The sequence below is a fragment of the Pristis pectinata genome, chromosome 21, assembly GCF_009764475.1.
Source record: "Pristis pectinata isolate sPriPec2 chromosome 21, sPriPec2.1.pri, whole genome shotgun sequence".
Classification (NCBI taxonomy): Eukaryota; Metazoa; Chordata; class Chondrichthyes; order Rhinopristiformes; family Pristidae; genus Pristis; species Pristis pectinata.
Window position 1 is genome coordinate 1,233,625 of NC_067425.1, and position 18,529 is coordinate 1,252,153.

Below are 18,529 nucleotides of genomic sequence, written 5' to 3' on the forward strand. Positions count from 1 at the left end.
AGAATAATGAAGGTTGGGGGCAGGTAGAATATCTCTCCCTCCTTTCTGCTGGAACCTAAAATCTCCCCTTTGTGCTGATTGCAGATTATTCAATGTGCTGGAAAGGTCTGGATTGAATGATTGGTTCTGGAGCAGCCCTGGGCTGCTTCTGTGGAAAATGCCTGCAACTGGGGAAAGGTAGCTCGGATGGCTGTAACTTACTGATCTTCTCGTGTGCTTCCTCTGCAGCTATTTCTGCACAGTGTGTTTGGATACCGAGGAATTGTCCTGTTCCCTTGGCACGCCAGGCTCTATGATCGGGATGTGGCTTCATCCACCCCTGACAGGTACAAATGATTGCCTTCAGGCCACTCATTGCTTCTGCTAATTTCCTGTGGTGCTCTTGAAGGTGAACTATTGAAGTAAGTGGAGAATGAGGTTTGGCGATGTGAGGCACGTAATGAAAGTCGCAAACGGTGGATGATGCAGCACGGTGCAACTGAGAGCAGCACAGGGAGCACTCCTCCCCGAGGAAGGAGCATAGTGTGGAGCTTGGGAGGCATATGTAGGGAGCTGGGAGCCTGAGGGGGTGAGGGTGCAGGGACCTCGGACACTGGGATGGGGTGTGGGGAGGGGGCAGTGAGTCTGTTTTAATGGAGGTGGGGGCACAGGGAATGACTGTGGGTTTTGGAACTTGGGTTCTGTTCACACACACTTTGATTGGCAGGATCAGATGGAACTTTGCCTCCACTTGGAAATGTGGGAATGGAATGCAGTTTAGCAATTTAAAAGCGAATGCCTCACGGCTCTGGTGACCCAAGTTCAATCCTGACCTTGGGTGCTGTCTGCGGAGTTTGCAAGATCACCGCCTGACCATCCGGGTTTCCTCCTGGTGCTCGGGTTTCATCCCAATTGTATTTTCCCCTTATTCCCATCAACTTCCCCCAGATCTTACTGCTTGCCTGGGGCTATTTCTGGCAACTAATGCATAGTCATAGGGAGTCATAGAGTAATGCAGCAAAGAAACAGGCCCTTCGGCCCAACCAAGATTCCCAACGAAGCCAGTCCCATTTGCCCGTGTTTAGCCCATATCCATGTACCGTCCAAGTGTCTTTTAAATGTTGATGTATATGGAACATAGAATGTGCAAACTGCACACAGCACAGGAAGTCAGGATCGACTTAGGGTCACTGGAGCTGTGAGAGAGTGGCTCTACTAGCTGCATCACTGTGCTGCATTACTGCGTCCTGGTGCCTACAATCCTGCAGTGAGTTTGAACAGATGTTTCAACAACTTCAGGGAGTGCATATCCCTTCTAATTTTTTCACCACACTTCCCATTAATATGAAATGCTTTAGCTGTTTCCCAGCCCCTACCCAGGGCTGTGCAGACGTTTGCTGCATCTCCTTGGTGCTGGAGATGGGATCGTGGTACATGGGAGTTCAGTATAGATGACCCCCAAGTCACGGGGGGGGGGGGGGAGGTTCGTTCATAGAAAATAGTCTGTAGCCTGGTTTTCTATAATGCGAAGCTGAGTCATCCGCATGTGTCTCAAGAAACATGAGTTGAAAAAATTATGTATTTACTTATTTTTTTCACATAAATTCCGTGAGAGTGAATTCATTCTGTAGCTCAAATTTTTGGGTATTGATTAGTGAATTCCGTAAGAGCAAATTTCCATTACCCAAACAACTATAACAGTGGCTGCCTGTACTTAAAATAGAAAGTGTTGGAATTTCACAGCTGGTCAGGCAGTATCTGTGGGGAGAGAAACAGTCAACGCTTCAGATCAACGACTGTTCATCAAAACTCGGTATTTCCAGCACTTCTATTTTTAGTTCAGGTTTCCAGCATCTGCAGTTTTTTAATTTTCTATTTGTCACTGGGTGCTGCCAATGAATTAATACTTTTTCTTTCTTTTACTTGCAGTAAAACAGAAAGTTCAGGGACTCAAGGTTCCAAAGAGGTCAAAGGCAAAACACATACCTACTACCAGGTTTTGATTGACACCAGGGACTGCCCTCATATAGTAAGTATGAGCATTGCTGGGGTAACGATGGGTTTCACCTTTATTCCTTTAATGAGGCAGAAATATGCAATAGTTCTTGAATATGCTGTGTTGTTTCACAGTGGAAAAAGGCACTGAGGCAAACTGACCAAGGATACCAACAGCTTCCCAACCTGAAAGTGACCTTATTGTTTTCTGTCCATTAACTCATCCTAGTATATTACCCCAGTATCTCCCTTTCAGAAATTCACATTGACTCTGCCCATTCCTATTATTTTCTCAGTGCCTTCCTCCACTTCCTGAATAACAGATTCCAGCATTTTCCCCATTACTGATGTCAGGCCAACTTGTCTTGTCTATGGCTCTTGTTTTCTCTCCCCCTCCTTCCTTAAGTAGTAGGATTACATTTGCTAAATTCCAATCTGTGGGAACAGTTCTAGACACCATGGAATTTTGGAAGGTGACAGCCACTTGCTTCAAAACCCTAGGACCTGGAAATTAATTGGCCTTTGCTCCTGGTAATATCTTCAGTACTACTTTTTCACTATGCGATTATCTATGAGTTCCTCTTTCAGACTCAACCTGTTGTCCTCAACTATTTCCAGGAGGTTTCCTCTGCCTTCTCTGAAGATGGGCATAAATTGTTTGTTTAATTTCTCTGCTATTTCCTCTGCCTCTGTCTTAAGGGGCTCTCATTAACTTTTGCTAATCCTTTCCTTTTTACTTATAAATAAAAACACTCCTGCGATCTCTTTTATCTATCTCACTAGCCCAGTCTTATATTTTCCCTTTAGTTATCAGTGCCTTGCTTCTCCTCTGCTACATTCTGATTTTTTTTTCCAATCCTCGGGGTTACTAATTTCTTTGGCAACATTATACCCTTTTCCGTTGATTTGATGCAAACTTTGTCCTCTTGATAGCCATGGCTGAACCACTTTTCTTGCTGGGATTTTGTGCCTTAAATACTGCTAACTATGCATTAGTTATCTAAAGGTTGCCCATTGCTAGTTTACTGTTGTGTCTTTTTAATGTAGTTTCCCAACATGTGTTCTTGCAGCTAACTGTGGTGTTTCTGTGTTTCAGTCTCAGAGGTCACAGACTGAAGCCGTGACTTTTCTTGCTAACCATGATGACAGCAGAGCCCTTTATGCTATTCCAGGCAAGTTGTTTAATTTGTGCATATTCTAAAAGGAGGGGTCCTTGCTCACTAAAAACCGTCAGGATGCCGTGATTGGTTGAAATGCCCAGGATACTGAGGGGTAGAATCACAAGTGTAGACTGTGTGTGTGCACAGATTTTGTGATGACAACATTATGCTGGTTGTGCAGTGTCTCCACGTTGAAAACCCTGGTAATGCATGTTGTCCAGAACTCTACATGAGCAGCGTCCACAAGGAACACCCCTGGAACCCTGTTTAATGGTTGTTGGAGTTGGTCATTTGAGGCCCAAGATATTGCTGTGGGATTGCCTCAGCAGTGTCTGAAGCCCAGCCGTCTCCATGACAGTCTTTGCATCGTAAGGTCAGAAGTGAGGATGTTGGTTGTTGTTTTCAGTTCCATTCACTTGTACTCGGAGCTGAAGGAACACATGCCTACGCGCAGCTAGAGCTGGGTAGCCCACAGTTGGTTGATGCAACAAGTAACATTGTGCCACACAAGTACCATAGAATAGCACCTCTCCTGACATTCAGCAGCATTATAATTTCCAAGTTCTCCTTCAACAAGCTCCTGGAACCCATCTGGAGCAGGCATTTAATGCTGTATCAGCGCGTTGGGTATCCTGTGGTGCATTACCCCCTCGTGGAATAGTAGGAAGTTTACACCAAAGAAGGAGGCCATCTTGATAGTTAGAAAGACCTAACCAGCATAATCCTTCCTCCCAACACCTGCACATGGAGGTTGTGTGAATATCCAAGTGTGATGAGGGTTTCTGCCTCTGTCATGTATTCCGGACTCCCATTCCTCGTCTCCCTTTTAATCTTTCCACTGACTACTTTAAATCTGAGTTTTCTCCCCAGTTTTTGATTCCCATTGGAAACGGATTTTCCTCTCTCTAGGCCCTTAATAATTTTGTATACCTCAGTTGAATCTTCCTTCAACTGCTTTATATTCCAAAGAAAACCCTAACCCATCCAATCTTTCCACCCAGCCACAATCTTCCAGTCCTGGCAACATCTTTATCATAGCCTCTTGAACTGCATTTATATCCTCCTTGTATTGTGGTGACCACAACTCGAGCTGTGGCATAGCTAACCTCCCACTCCTATCTTCTGGCCTCATCCAGTAAAAGAGAGTATCCACGTGCCTTTTTACCCATGTCCTCTCCCTTTAAGGACATGGACATATACTCCAAGTGCACCGTTTCCACGCACCCCTCAGTCGTTTCCATTTATTGTGCAGTCCCTTGTTTTGAAGCACCTCTCTAATGCATAACTTTCACTTCTTCAGAATGAACTTCATTTGCCACTTTTGTGCACAACTGACCAGACCAGTTGTCTTCCCTCCTCACTATTACCTACATGGCTAATCATCTGCAAACTTCATTATGTCCCCAAGATTTATATCTAAATCTCCAGTCACCAAACGGACATAAGCCGTCACCATTTGCTTCCTGCCATGGGCAAGTTTGGGTCCAGTTTGCCATACTCCCTTATATCCCACAGGCTTTTAGTTTTTTTTGGTCTGCCATGTGTGAGACCTTGTGAAAGGCCTTGCTAAAATCTATGTAGACTGCATCAAATATACTTGTGTCATTGGCTTTCCATGCTTCTGTGTCTAAAAATTCCTGGGTCCTTACACAGTCACACCCTTTCCTTAACAAATTCATGCTGATGGTCCCTGCTCAGTCTGTGCCTTTTCTAAATCAATGGCTACGCTGGCCTCAGAGTGGATTCAACAATTGACCCATCACTGATGTTAAACAAAGAGATAATTAGTTTCACTCTTCCTCTTTTAACCTCTGTTACAATGTTAGCAGTCCTCGGGTCCTCTGGTACACTCCTGAATAATTGTAAACTGGTCAAGCTTCCACAGTCCCTTCTTTTAACAGCCTGGAATATATCTGATTAAACTGCTTTCAAATATATGAAAACCTTCTAATATTTCCCATCTCAGGAAGTTTACTCCATCCAATATTTTGCTCTCCCTCCTTAAAGGCATTGTTAATATTGTCTCACTCTTGTGAAGGTGGTGTTAAGGTATTCATTAGGACCCATAGCCATATCCTTTGCCTTCACACACAGGGTACCTTTTTAGCCCCCAAAAAACTCTGTTTTGCAGGCACGGTAGTGTAGTGGTTAGCGTAACGCTTTACAGCGCCAGTGACCCGGGTTCAATTCCGGCCGCTGTCTGTAAAGAGTTTGTACGTTCTCCACGTGCATGGGTTTCCTCTGGGTGCTCCGGTTTCCTCCCACTTTCCAAAGACATACCAAAGGGTTAGGAAGTTGTGGGCGTGCCATGTTGGTGCCGGAAGCGTGGTGACACTTGCAGGCTGCCCCCAGAACACTACGCAAAAGATTCATTTCACTGTGTGTTTCAACGTACGTGTGACTAATAAAGATATCTAGATGCACTTGCATAACATGTTTGGATTTTCTCCTCTTTAAACTTGGCAGCATTTCCTTGTAGCCTCTCCTTACTTTTCTAATCTCCCTTTTAGCTTCACTGGAACATTTTGGATATTGTCGGCTTTCGTATTGTCTCTGTGTCAGACAAGTGTCCCTTTATTCTGCACTATGCACCTTGTCATCCAGCAATCCCAGTGTTTTCCTTTGGGGGAACATTGTTGCTCTGAAACCCTTGACTGCTTCCATTGGTCTGAGACCTATTTACATTAAAGTAGTTATTTCCAATCCACTTTTGCTAAATCAGTTTTCAGATTTGTAAAACTAAGCTTCCCTTAATTTAGAACCTTTTACTTCTACTTTTAGCTCCGTCCTTTTCCACAACTGTATTGGTATTGGTTTATTATTGTCATTTGTATTGAGGTACAGTGGAAAAACTTGTCTTGCATACCGATCGTATCCCTGGTAATGTTAGGGTAACTAAAATCCCTCACTCCTGCTGCCCTAGTGTTTTTGCATTTGTTAGATGTTTATTTACAAATTTGCTTCTATCTCCCTCAAACTGTTTGCAGGTCTATAGTACACTCCCAGCAGTGTGGTAGTCCCTTTTTCCTTTAGTTCATATGTTGTGACTTGATTTGATGATTCTTCTAACGTATCATCCCTTCTCACGGCTGTGATTGGTTCTTTAACTAGAACTGCCCATCTCTCCCTCTGTTTTTCACCCCTGTCTATCTGAACACCCTGTAATGGGGAATCTGGAGCTGACATTGCTGCTTCATTTTAAGCCATGTGTCAGTTGTCTAACTGTGCCTTCAGCTCATCTGTCTTATTCACTGCGCTGTATTCCCTGCATTTACTCACTTACATGTCAGCCCTTTTCCGTCTCAAAACAGAAAAGACTGTGTAGCATCTGTAGAAAGATACAGAGTTAATGTTTCAGATGGAAGACCCTTCATCAGAATTGGAGTGTCTTAAAGAAAGAATGAGAGGCAAAGAAGGTTATCCAGGGAATTATTGTTTAAGCCTAGGCAACTGATGGCACAACCCCAACGGTGAAGCAATTAGATTCAGGTGTGCTCAAACAACCAGACTTGGAATGGTGCAGTTATTTAGGACTGCAGAGCCTGCCAAGGCAGCATGGAACAAGTTCATGGAGGGGATTGTTAACAAGGATGTTACTGATCCTTTTATTGCCTATTTTCCAACATTTTCTCTTCCATCGTTCTCTCTCTCTGACTTTGTCTTCCATGAATACAAATTAAATAACACTCAAAGATGCTGAACAACATCCAGGGCAAAGTGGGTCTCTAAATTGTCACTCCACTCACCACCCTTAATATATTCTTCCTCTAGTATTGGTACACAGTGGCTGCAGTGTGAAAATCTACCAAATGCAACGCAGTTACTCACCCAGGCTGCTCTGATGACACGTCCTAAACCCAAAGTTTCTACCACCAAGGATGGCAACGAGCACGGGTGCATGGGAATATCACCAGCAGCGGGTTCCCCTCCAAGTCGCTCACCATCCTGACTTGGAAATATATTGCTGTTCCTTTGTCGTCGCTGTGTCTAAATCCTGGAACTCCTTTACACTCAGTAACATTTGGGGAAGGACAGTAAATGCTGACCACAATGCCCATATTCCCATAAATTTAAAATGTATCGATCAATACCTACAGGAACTTGCGGTTATCCAAACCTCCAAAGACATGACCTAACTTTCACCAATCACCACTATAGCAATCCCTCCTCTAGCTGTTAGTTTTAAAATTCCCACCCTCATTAATAATGCTTCCATGCAATTGTTCCTTCCCGTCTTGGCAAGCTCACCAGACCTCTTAAGTATCTGCTGTCTTCCCGGCTCTGGCCTTGCGCACATGCCTGAATGTAATCACTCCACCATTTGGCCCTCAGCTGCCTGGGCCCTGAACTGCGAAATCCCTCAACAGACATCATTGCCTTTCTGAGAGGAGTTGTAGAACAGAGAGGCCTAGGAGTACAAGAACATAGTTCCCTGCGAGTGGCGACTGGGTGGGGAAGAAGACGTATGACATGCTATAGCTGTACAAGACGTTGGTGAGACTGCACTTGGAGTATTGTGTGCAGTTCTGGTCACCATACTATAGGAAGGATGAGATTAAGCTCGATAGGGGGCAATAAGCAATCACCGGGATGTTGCGAGGGCTTGACTGAACAAAGGAGGCTGAAGGGTGACCTTATAGAGGTTTATAATACTGGTATTGGTTTATTATTGTCACTTGTGCAGTGAAAAGCTTGTCTTGCATACCAATCATACAGGTCAATTCATTACACAGTGCAGTTACATTGAGTCAGTACAGAGTGCATTGATGTAGTACAGGCAAAAACAATAACAGTACAGAGTAAAGTGTCACAGCTACAGAGTAAAGTGTCACAGCTACAGAGAAAGTGCAGTGCAATAAGGTGCAAGGTCACAACAAGGTAGATCGTGAGGTCAGAGTCCATCTCATTGTATAAGGGAACCGTTCAATAGTCTTATCACCGTGGGGTAGAAGATGTCCTTGAGCCTGGTGGTACGTGAGGGGCATAGATAAAGTGGATGATCACAGTCTTTATCCTAGGGTAGGTGAATTAAAACTAGAGGGTATAAGTTTAAGTGAGGAGGGAAGGATTTAAAGGGGATCTGAGGGGCAAATTTTTCACACAGAGGGTGGTGGGGATATGGAATGAGCTGCCAGAGGAAGTGGTGGAGAGGGGTTAAATTCCCATGTTTAAAAGACACGTGAACAGGTGCATGGATAGGAAAGGTTTAGAGGGATAATGGGCAAATGTGACAAGCTCAGGTAGGCACCTTGGTTGGCATGGCAAGTTGGGCCGAAGGGCCAGTTTCCATGCTGTATAACTATGAATCCATAACTAACTTTCCTCTAAACCATATCTTTGGCCAAGTGTTCGGTCACCTCCTTTTGTGTTTCAGTAGTATATTTTCTGAATTACCTTGAGGTGAGTTATAATAAGATTCTATATATTGTAATTTGTTACTGAGGCAGGGCTGGAAATTGAATTGGTGGGTGTGAAGTTTCTGGTTTGTGAGCATATTTATTTGGCAATTGGGTGATTCTGCCCAGAGCTATGGATACCATTTACAACTGAATGTGATAACTCTTGCTGTCAAGACTACAGGTCTGTTTGATATGAACTTTTGCCTTGTGTTAGGTTTGGACTACGTGAGCCATGAGGACATCTTGCCTTACAGTTCGTCAGACAGAAGTCCCATCCAGCACGAGTTGTTTGACAGATTTCTTTCATATGACTCGGCAAAAGGTTTGTTCAATTTCGTACTGTGTGCAGGCATCCGTCGGCTTTGTAGTGTTATCTTCTCATTTGAAGCTGCAAGTTTCTTTATTTTCAAGGTGACTCGGAAGAGTTTGATTTGTACTCCTTTTGTGTTACTGTCAGCAAAAGATTGAAGAAAGGAGGGCTGTATAATGGACATAATGTGAGCAGGAGCAAACTGTAACTGAGCTGTTTCTGCTTGGTTCAGATTGCAGCACCACTGCGCACGCCTGTGCCATCTAAATCCTGTGAATAGTTTAGTTAGTGTATTGTGTGGAGTCTAGTGGGGTGAACTGTAAATCTCACAATTAGTCACCCTGAAGGATATAGTGATAGTCTGTACAAATGAGAAGGACCTGGATTTGATCTTGAGTAAGTTCCTGTCACAGAGCTCAGCCATAGCAATGTTTCCTAAATTAGCATTAGCATTTGGAGCTCGTGATATGAAATAGGCCAGGTCCTATTGGGTGATCTACAGTGAACTGTAGGTATGGATTGGGCTCGAATGTGATGTTGCCTAAAGCCGAATAGCCCAGTTACTTGAGGGTTGAGGGTTATGTGTGAGGGTGAATGAAGCAGGTTGTTGCACCAGTGGAGCTCTGCTCCAGGGAGTGTCAGTTCTTGTAGGGGTGATGGTGAGAAAACTGGCAAAAGCTGAATTTCCTGGCTGAAATGATTTTGTACTATCAGTTTTCTGTTAGTTTGTCCTGTCATTAAACTGCTGCATTGTTTAATCCCCTAGCTCTGCCATTTGTAGCCAGAGACACCTTGCGTGCTTGGCAGGAGAAGAACCATCCCTGGTTGGAACTCTCTGATGTACATCGAGAAACAACAGAGAACATTCGGGTCACAGTTATACCCTTCTACATGGGCATGCGGGTAAGGGTTTGTGACCTTTACTCAGTGGCACCTGCAAAGTCGGTTCAAACTTGCTATTAACTTTAATTTTACACTTTGCAATTTGTTTTAGTATAGCTCCAATACATGGCTTGATGTAAACTTTGTGTGAAGTTGGAGATGTGCGATAGGATTTTCACTGTCATTATGTTCAACTAGTGATCCCGATGACTGCTCCATGTAACCCTTAGTCTGAGCTTTCCATCGTGAGGTCTTATTTAAGTGACTGTGTTATAAGTCCATGCTTTCTCCACAGTCTGCCGCACCATGTGGCAATGACTGCTGAATTATTGTAGAATCGGCATGGTATTGCACAGAAGGCCCATACCAGCTCTTTTAAGGAGTCCTCTCTCTCTGTCAATTGAATATTGATGTAGAAATATTGTGAATGGATTTTATTTGCTGGTTGTGTTCTCTGTGAATTTGAGATCAAACATTTCTTCCATTGGAAGAGCTGAGCTAGGTGAGGGTGGGCTGGGCCAGGAGTTGAGCCCACTGGCACCGTAGGTGAAGTGAGGGGAGAACCTCCAGTCTCTTCACTGAGGAGATGGATTGGGGAAGATGAGCTGAACTATGGAGGACGGTTGGCTGTGTTTACTCCAAAAAAGTGGTTGAGAGAGATGTGGAGAGGGGGCATCCAGAGATTAGAGGCTCTGCTGCCAACTCACAAAACAACTCAGGACCAGGGAGAACTGATGTACGGCTGGAGAGTGATGGATGGAGTTGATGGTATGAGTGACTGGAAGGTGAGATGTTCAATGTAAAGCACTAAAGGAAAAAGAATGGTGATGGGCAGGTGGGACGGGGGCAGCTAGTGGGAGGACCTTGTGAAGCGTGAAGGCCAGAAAATATACTGCTTAAACATTTTATCCAAACTTCTGGTTGTCTGCCTGAATACCATCTTAACTGACTGTTTCAAGTGTTGTTTGCTGATGTAATTTTTACCATATAAATGTTGTTGGCCAGGTAGTGTGACAGCTGGTATTGGGGTGGTCGGAGGCTCTACCCCGTCACGTGGTAAAGCAGAGGTCTGCAGTTGGCCTTTACTGTCCAGGTGTACGGTACCAGGAACTGATGGTGCTGTTGCATGTGCACTTCCTCTGTTTAACTCAGCGCTGCTAGTGGAGCAAACTTGTGTCCTTTCGCTGCTAGAGTGAGGTCAAGGAGAAATAATTAACTGCAGTCATAGAGGACACTGGCCAGAAATGTGCTGCCCATAAATAATTTCTTTGCAGTTTTGGAATTTGTTTATATTGCATGTTGGAAGGGAAGTTCCTGAGCAGTGGTGGCTGGGTGCTTCCGCAGCCCTTGTCCACCTCCACCTGCTTTCACAGCTGAGCTAATAAACCTTGTAAGGAATGTTACCGTCCCGTCATTGGGCTTGTACAGATGGCTGTGATGTTTCTTTGAAAGTGGGGTCTGGTGTGGATGGGGCTGGTTGACAGGGTGAAGGGCATTATTCCCAGTGTGAGCATCCTGTATAAAAGTTGCAAACTGGTTTCAAAGATTTTTTTATTCATTCTCTCAATGATTTAATTGCAGGAAGCACAGAATTCGCATGTGTACTGGGTGAGTGTTGCACAGTTTTCACATGATCCCTCTGGTTAATGTGTGTGTGATACTGATCAGCTATGATCCTATTCACAGCCTAATTCTCCAAACAGGCCTATAGTAAGAAATGGAACTGAAACAGTAGGGTCTGATTGGGAAGAGGAGCCACAGAGATTGGGGAGCTGGGAGCAGGAAGGATTGTAGGGGGTAACTGAAAGTAGTGAGAGTAGTGGAGGGAGGGGGTTCCTGATTGGGCAGGAGAAGGGCAGGGACTTGATTGGAGAGAGAAGTTGTGGTGGTGGGAGTCTGACTGAGTGAAGGATATTTAAAGTTCCCCTGTGGGGTTAGAGCACGTTAAACATTTAACTGTCAAATGCAGTTGACCCAAGCACTTCCTTCCCTGGTTTCTCACCACCCCCGGGCCTGGGTCTCATCCTTGGTGCTTTGTGAATGCAGCAACTGTATACCCTGGTACACTGATTGGCACTACCCTGCAGAGTGCTGATTCGTTACAGAGCTCTTGGACCTGTACTTTAAAGGAGGTATCTGATCCAGCGCCACACGGAACCTGGTGCAAACCCCTGCCCTGTGCTGACGCTCCTTTAGCTCTGGAATAAAGATCTCATTGCTGCACTGCGTGGGATGAACACTGACGCACTGTAGTGCCTGTCTGTGAGGGCTGGTGTTGGCCAGGCAGAGTGAGTGGTCCGGCTGCTCAGCCTGAGATTCAGGCTCAAGGCTGCAGCTGGCCAGGGTGATGAGTGTGAGGCATTGCTGGGAAAAGGCAGCTTCTGCTCCAACTGGTGACAGACTATGGACCCTGTGGCCTCCCCCCTGTTGGATGTCCTGGTCACTGCTGTCTTTCCCTCTCCTTGTTCTGCTGCACTGCTCTCTCCAGATGGAGATTTGCTCAATGGCCAATGCTATAATGACCCTTTTAGCGTGGATTCTGGTCACACTTTCGTTCCTGGGAATGTAGCCTGAGCCCTAAGCGAGATACGTGTAGGTATAATGTGCAAGGAATTTACAGTAAAGGCAGCTGAGACAGGAGCACACAAAGGTCCATTGCTCTTTCCGAGGGAAACTGTTGCTAATTCACTTTGAGGCTATGACTTTGTCTTGCTGACTTGCTCCTCAGTGGCGGTACTGTATCCGACTGGAGAACCTTGGGACAGAAGTGGTACAACTTCGGGAAAGGCACTGGCGCATCTTTAGCCTGTCTGGGACGCTGGAGACGGTGCGAGGGAGAGGAGTTGTGGGCAGGGTGAGTACTAAAGTATGCCGAATGATGCCATCACCTGCCAGTATTCCCAAGGAGTTACCTTTTAAGTAAGGTTTGCAGTAAAATATTTGAATATATTTAGCTCCCTTCCCCATGCGGTTGGGCTTCTTGTAATTCCTCTGGTGTGTCGGCTTTATTCTAAACTAATAAACAAAAGGGCCAGGGTCTGTGCCACAAACAGGTATGAAATGTATACCTGTCGTTGCACTCTGAATGTAAGTGTGAATAAACAAACGTGTCTAGGGCATTCTGCTTCAACAGGAAAGGGGATTAGCATGTTAATGGATGACACTTAGCAAGGCTGTCACTGGGCAATGGTTGCAGAGTTGCTGCATTGTTTTCACATGATGCTCAGTACACAGCAGTCAGAAGGATAGGGCCACCACACGGCTCCCCACACCAGCTCTTCTCAGTCCTCTGTCAGATACACTTTGCAAGAACTCAGCTTCCTGGGAACAGCTTCGCCCAAGAGCAGGTCAAACTAAGATGTGACCTGATTAGAAAAAACTCTGAAGGGGTTTGCTAGGGTATATATGGACACCTTTTCACTTACCAGGAGAGACCAGTGGAAAAGACAAGTAAAGCCCTTCACAGAACTATACTTCGATGCCTTAAAGGGGGATGATGTAAAGTTTGGTTCTGAAGGAGTGATAAAAATTAGTTTTATTTTAGCACTTGCCATTGTGGCTGTAGCAATTTATTTACCAAAGTTTCATTGAGAACTTTCGTTCGGATTTCTGAACGGTCCATGAACTGCCTTGTTACTCTTTTTAGCACTATTTATTTATTTTGTGATTTATAGTAACCTTATGTCTTGCACTGTACTGCTGCCGCAAAACAACGAATTTCACGTCATCCAAGGCAGTGATAATAAATCTGATTCTGATGGCAAATGTCAGCATGGTTTCAAGAAACTTGGTGATGAATAGCAAATTAAATCTTTGCTGATGTTAAAAATGTATAGTTCCCAGTTTACTTCATGTACCTATTCCCAGGCTGTGCCTGAGGTAGCTGCCTGTGTAACTGTTGCTCAGCTCACATTTCCCTGTTCCCACACCTTCAACAGGGGGCCTGCCGCAGTGCAGGAAGTCAACTTATCATCTTCACCACCACTACCTTTACCAAGGCAGTATACAAACACTCTGCAAATAAATAAATTAAACATTGAAACAATTGATTTAGTAAACATCTTATCCAGTTAATTTGTTCTTGAGAAAGCAAGAGGCTTCCTAGAATTTTGACTAGTTCATTGGAAGGAGCTTAAAGACATCTTCTCTTAGGCAGTCTCTTGGAGCAAGAATGACTTGCTCCCACTGATTTTTTTAGTGTGTTCTTGGTGACGGAAGAGGCCAGTGGGGGAACAGCAGACTCATCCACAGATGGGGCAGGAGGTGGCTGCCTGGGTGGATAGGTGGTTAGCTCCTGAGATGGTGTAATCATTCTGCCATTACTGCATGGCCTTGAGGTTCTCAATACCATCTTGAATACTTTTTCTCTACTTGGAGCAGTGGTGGGCCATAGAATCCCAGAAATCAGTGGGATGATGCACTTCGTCAGGGAATCTTTTGAGCTACTGGTAATTTCCTCCACTTACAGAGCTCAGAATAGACTGTCTGTTCTGGTGTTGAATGACGTCGCCGGCCCAGCAGTGTTGGTCTGTGAGAGGATGCTGACGTTGCTTTGCTTAATCCTCTAAATTTGCTGGAAGAATTTGTAGAGCCAGTATTGATGGTGTCTCTCCCGTGCCCCGAGCTGCCTGCTGGAGGTGGTGCAGGTCTCAGGGCAGGGATCACATCTGCCCAAAAACTGGGATGTCTTATCAGCACAGTGGGACACTCTCTAGAAAAGAATTCAGTGGAATTCCTGACCCAGCATATTATACCTGCGCTGTAAGGTGGAGAAAACCTAGAGCAGTGAAGGTGAAAGGGAGATCTGATCAGTTTCCAATTCAAAAATGGTTTGAGAAATTAAATAAGTCATTTTTGATACGTGGATGAATATATTAGAGGCAGCCTGGATCTCGGAGCATCACTAGGGAAAGATGAGATGAAATATTTTTGCTCTTTGTAATGAACTCTAGAAAACATTGGTACCAAAGGCTATTGAAGCTTAATAATTCAAGGCTTCTATCCTGGACCTACTCCACAGCAGACATTGGGCTGACAGGTAACACACAGAGTAGTGTGTTCATTATTGTAATCCCACTGTTGCCAGGAAGTGGGGTTAGATAAAGGCTCTGATGTGGGCCAGGACACATTGCATTCTCTGACTAAATGTGTTTGCTTTGTCTCTCTCCTTGTTTAGGAGCCAGTTCTATCAAAGGAGCAGCCTGCTTTTCAGTACAGCAGCCACGTCTCACTGCAGGCCCCCAGTGGTCACATGTGGTGAGTAAGCCATTTGCTGCGGTTAGAGCCAACTCTGTGATTGCCTCACTGTTTTCTGCTGCATTGCCTGGTTTCTATGAAACCATTTGGCATGGACTGGGTCTGTCTGCATAAACATTGACATAACTTGCCCTCTGTGTAGCACAGCAGTTCCTCACATACAGACACAAGGGTCTCTGCTTTTACGAGTTCACCCGTCTCTGCCAGCTGATTGGAGCAAGGGTGATACAGTTCTTGGATTACATAGGAAAAAATCAGCCAGCTTCTTGCTGCTGAACACCAATGGGGCATTGCTGCAGTGGGGCATCAGTGAGTAACTGAGTATCCCATCGGTGGTCACAGTCTGTCCGTGGGGGTCACCGTCCATGGGGTCACCATCGGGGGTCACCGTCCATGGGGAGCACTGTCGGGGGTCACTGTCCGTGGGGGGGGGGGGGGGCACTGTCGGGGGTTACAGCCCATCCCAGTAATGAATTCTTGTCTTTGTCTGCACCTTCAGGACAAAGGGAACAACGTAGGGAATATTACTGCTCTGACTGGCAGTAACAGTAGCAGAATGCTTTGGTTTAAGTTTGCAGATTTCCATGTTTTAACTCCTGCTGCCTGCTCTTGCCCCACACCCTGAAACCTCCTCTGACCAGGTGCCATGGTTGTAGTCTCCCCACCCCCACACATTGCCCAAACTCAGCAGCCTCTGGCACCACAATAATCGACAACCTCATCCAGCATTTCTACCCACCTTACCGTGCACTGCGCCAGTATGTTGTTTTGTTTTAAAGCTGCAAAGGCTTGCTTTTTGTGAACCAGAGTCTGCGCTGCACCTCTCTGCACTAATAGTAAATCTGTGAAAAGAAAAATAATGTCTCAGATCGGAGATCCTTTATTGATTCTGACCTGCTGAGTGTTTGCAGCAGTTTCTGTTGTTACAGATTTTCAGCAATTTTATTTGGATCTTCAAACTTCCTTCCGTAATCTGTCAGTGGGGTTCATGGTCGAGTCACTAGTTGAAGTGGAGGTGCAGCCATGTGAGCCCCAGTGTGAAGAGCTGATCTGTCCCAAAGGGCATTCGATGGGCAGAATCAACAAGCAGTCAGATAGCTGCCAATCCTGTGGGCACTGTTTGAAAATAACAGGTCGTCCATTTAAGACCAAGATGATGTGAATTTTTTTTCTCTCCCGAGGGTCATGAGTCTTCAGGGCTCTCTTTCTCAAAGGGCAGTGGAAGCAGAGACTTTCCCTCTCTTAAAACTGAGAGGGTAGGTAGTTGATACATACAATAAGTGGGTGAAAGGTTACTGTATATGGGAATGTGGTGCTGATGTTTTATTTAGAGGTGTAATACACTGATCACAAATCTAACTGTGCTGGCACCTGGGCAAGGCAGTTGTTTCTGAGGTCTTTAAACAACTATGCCGACCCTTTGCCTTTTGATTAGAGTTGCTGACTCGCTTCTCCCCGCTGCCTGACTGCACATTGCTGGCACTGGTATCACGGTTCCACCTGGCTTCTCTCTTGCAGTCACCATCCAGGCAGGCTCATGTATTTTTTTGCCCTTCCTCAACCACAAGAGGTGAGTGTCACTGACATGGCCAGTGTTTACTGCCCTTCCTCTACCACGGGAGGTGAGTGTCACTGACATGGCCAGCGTTTACTGCCCTTCAGCTGTGCAATCTCACACTGCGCCAGTCTGGACTATGTACACCAGACAGAGTAAGGATGGTAGGTTTCCTCCCTTAAACATCATTTATTTATTCATTCGTTCATTCATTTTTTGATCCGTATGTCACTGGTGAGACCTGCACTTACTACCCATCCCTCATTACCATGAGGAGGTGGTGGTGAGCCACATTGTTGAACAGCCAGAGTCTTCCTGTTATGGGGGTGGGAATTCCATGATATGCACTCAGTCATGATAATGACCAATGATATACTTCCAAATAAGGATGGTACATGACCTGAAGGGGAACTTGCAGGTGGTGGTGCTCCCATGCACCCACTGCCCTTGTCCTGTTCGGTGGTTGAGGCTGCGTGCTTGGTGCACGTTGTTGGAGTAACTTGGTGAGTAACTGCAGTGGATTTTGTGGGTGGTACACACTGCAGCCTTGTGGGTGGTGCCTAATGGTGTCAGGAGGTGAGTTACTTGCTGCAAGATGCTCAGCATCTGACCTGCTTTTGTAGCTGGAACCTCCACACCCAAGGTCAGGATTAAAGCCAGGTCATTGATACTGTGAGTCAGTGAGTCCACTAGCTGCACCACTGTGTCCTGGGCTGGGTTTATTGACCTCCAACACCAGTACCGGTCACTTATCAGGGTTAGACTCATCTGTCATTGCTTTGCTCAACCTACCAGCTGATCAGTAGCATTCTGATCCCTGAAAAACTCCCTGAAAGTGGCAACACAAGTAGATAGGGTGGTAAAGAAGGCGCACAGCAGGCTTGTCTTCTTCAGTCGGGACACTGAGTATAAGAATCAGGAAGTCACATTGCAGCTGTGTAAAACTTTGGTTAGGCTGCACTTGGAGTATGTGTGCAGTTCTGGTCACCCCATTACAGGAAGGATGTGGAGGCTTTGGAGAGGGTGCAGAAAAGGTTTACCAGGATGCTGCCTGGATTAGAGGGTATAAGCTATGAAGAGAGGTTGGACAAACGTGTTGTTTTCTCTAGAGCGGTGGAAGCTGAGGGACAGAAGGGATGTAGTTTAATTCAGCATTGTTTGGTGCAGACGTGGGCTGAAACGCCTGTTCCTGTGCTGTGCTGTTCTATACATTCTATCCTATGAGTATCCTCCTCATTAGCAACAAATTCAACAATTTTGCTGTCAGCTGCAAACTTACTGCCTCCTGCGCTTGCATCCAAATTGTTAAATATATATAACAGTAATAGTCCCAGCACTGATCCCTGAGGTACCTCACTGCTCACAGGCTTCCAAATACAAAAACAGACCTTCTCCATCACCCTCTGCCTCTTATTACAAAACCAACCATAGGTTTTTAATGTTTTCGGCCAGTCTCCCATGTGGGACCTTGTCAAAGGCCTTACTGAACTCTCATCAGTTATGCTGCCCTCGTCAGTATATTTTGTTAAATCTTTGAAAAATTCACTCAAATTGTTCAGGCAGGATCTCCCACCCCCCACCACCCAACAGAACGACACTGTCGATATTTAATTAATCCCTGTCTATCCAAGTGCAGATTAATCGTATCCTTGTCTGTAGTTACTAGGGTTATCCCTGTTGCCCTTGTGTAAAGGAGCCACAGTTGCTGTCCTCCTGTTGTGTGTCACCTCACCTGTGGCCAGTGAAGATTTAAAAAATCTGTCAGGACCCCAGCAATCTCCTCCCCTGCCTCCCACAGCAATCTGGGACACATCTCATCAGGCTCTGGGGACCACAGGGACACCTAACGATCAGGCTCTGGGGACCACAGGGACACCTAACGATCAGGCTCAGGACCACCAGGACACCTAATGTCTTTAATGATAACATGTTGTAGAATTTCATCATTCCCCCCCAGACTTCTCCCAACTACAATGTCCTTAGTAATGCACAT

General features: G+C 45.4%; 1 protein-coding gene across 1 annotated transcript in view; it reads left to right on the forward strand.

Moving 5' to 3' along the window:
* Window positions 1–18,529, forward strand: part of poldip2 (polymerase (DNA-directed), delta interacting protein 2) — a 37,269-nt gene that overhangs the window by 3,047 nt on the left and 15,693 nt on the right. Inside the window, exons 3-10 of the mRNA XM_052035404.1 lie at window positions 229–326; window positions 1,909–2,008; window positions 3,071–3,146; window positions 8,748–8,855; window positions 9,610–9,746; window positions 11,307–11,333; window positions 12,454–12,579; window positions 14,902–14,981. Coding sequence (XP_051891364.1) covers window positions 229–326; window positions 1,909–2,008; window positions 3,071–3,146; window positions 8,748–8,855; window positions 9,610–9,746; window positions 11,307–11,333; window positions 12,454–12,579; window positions 14,902–14,981 — 752 coding nt within the window. The remainder of the gene's footprint in view (window positions 1–228; window positions 327–1,908; window positions 2,009–3,070; window positions 3,147–8,747; window positions 8,856–9,609; window positions 9,747–11,306; window positions 11,334–12,453; window positions 12,580–14,901; window positions 14,982–18,529) is intronic.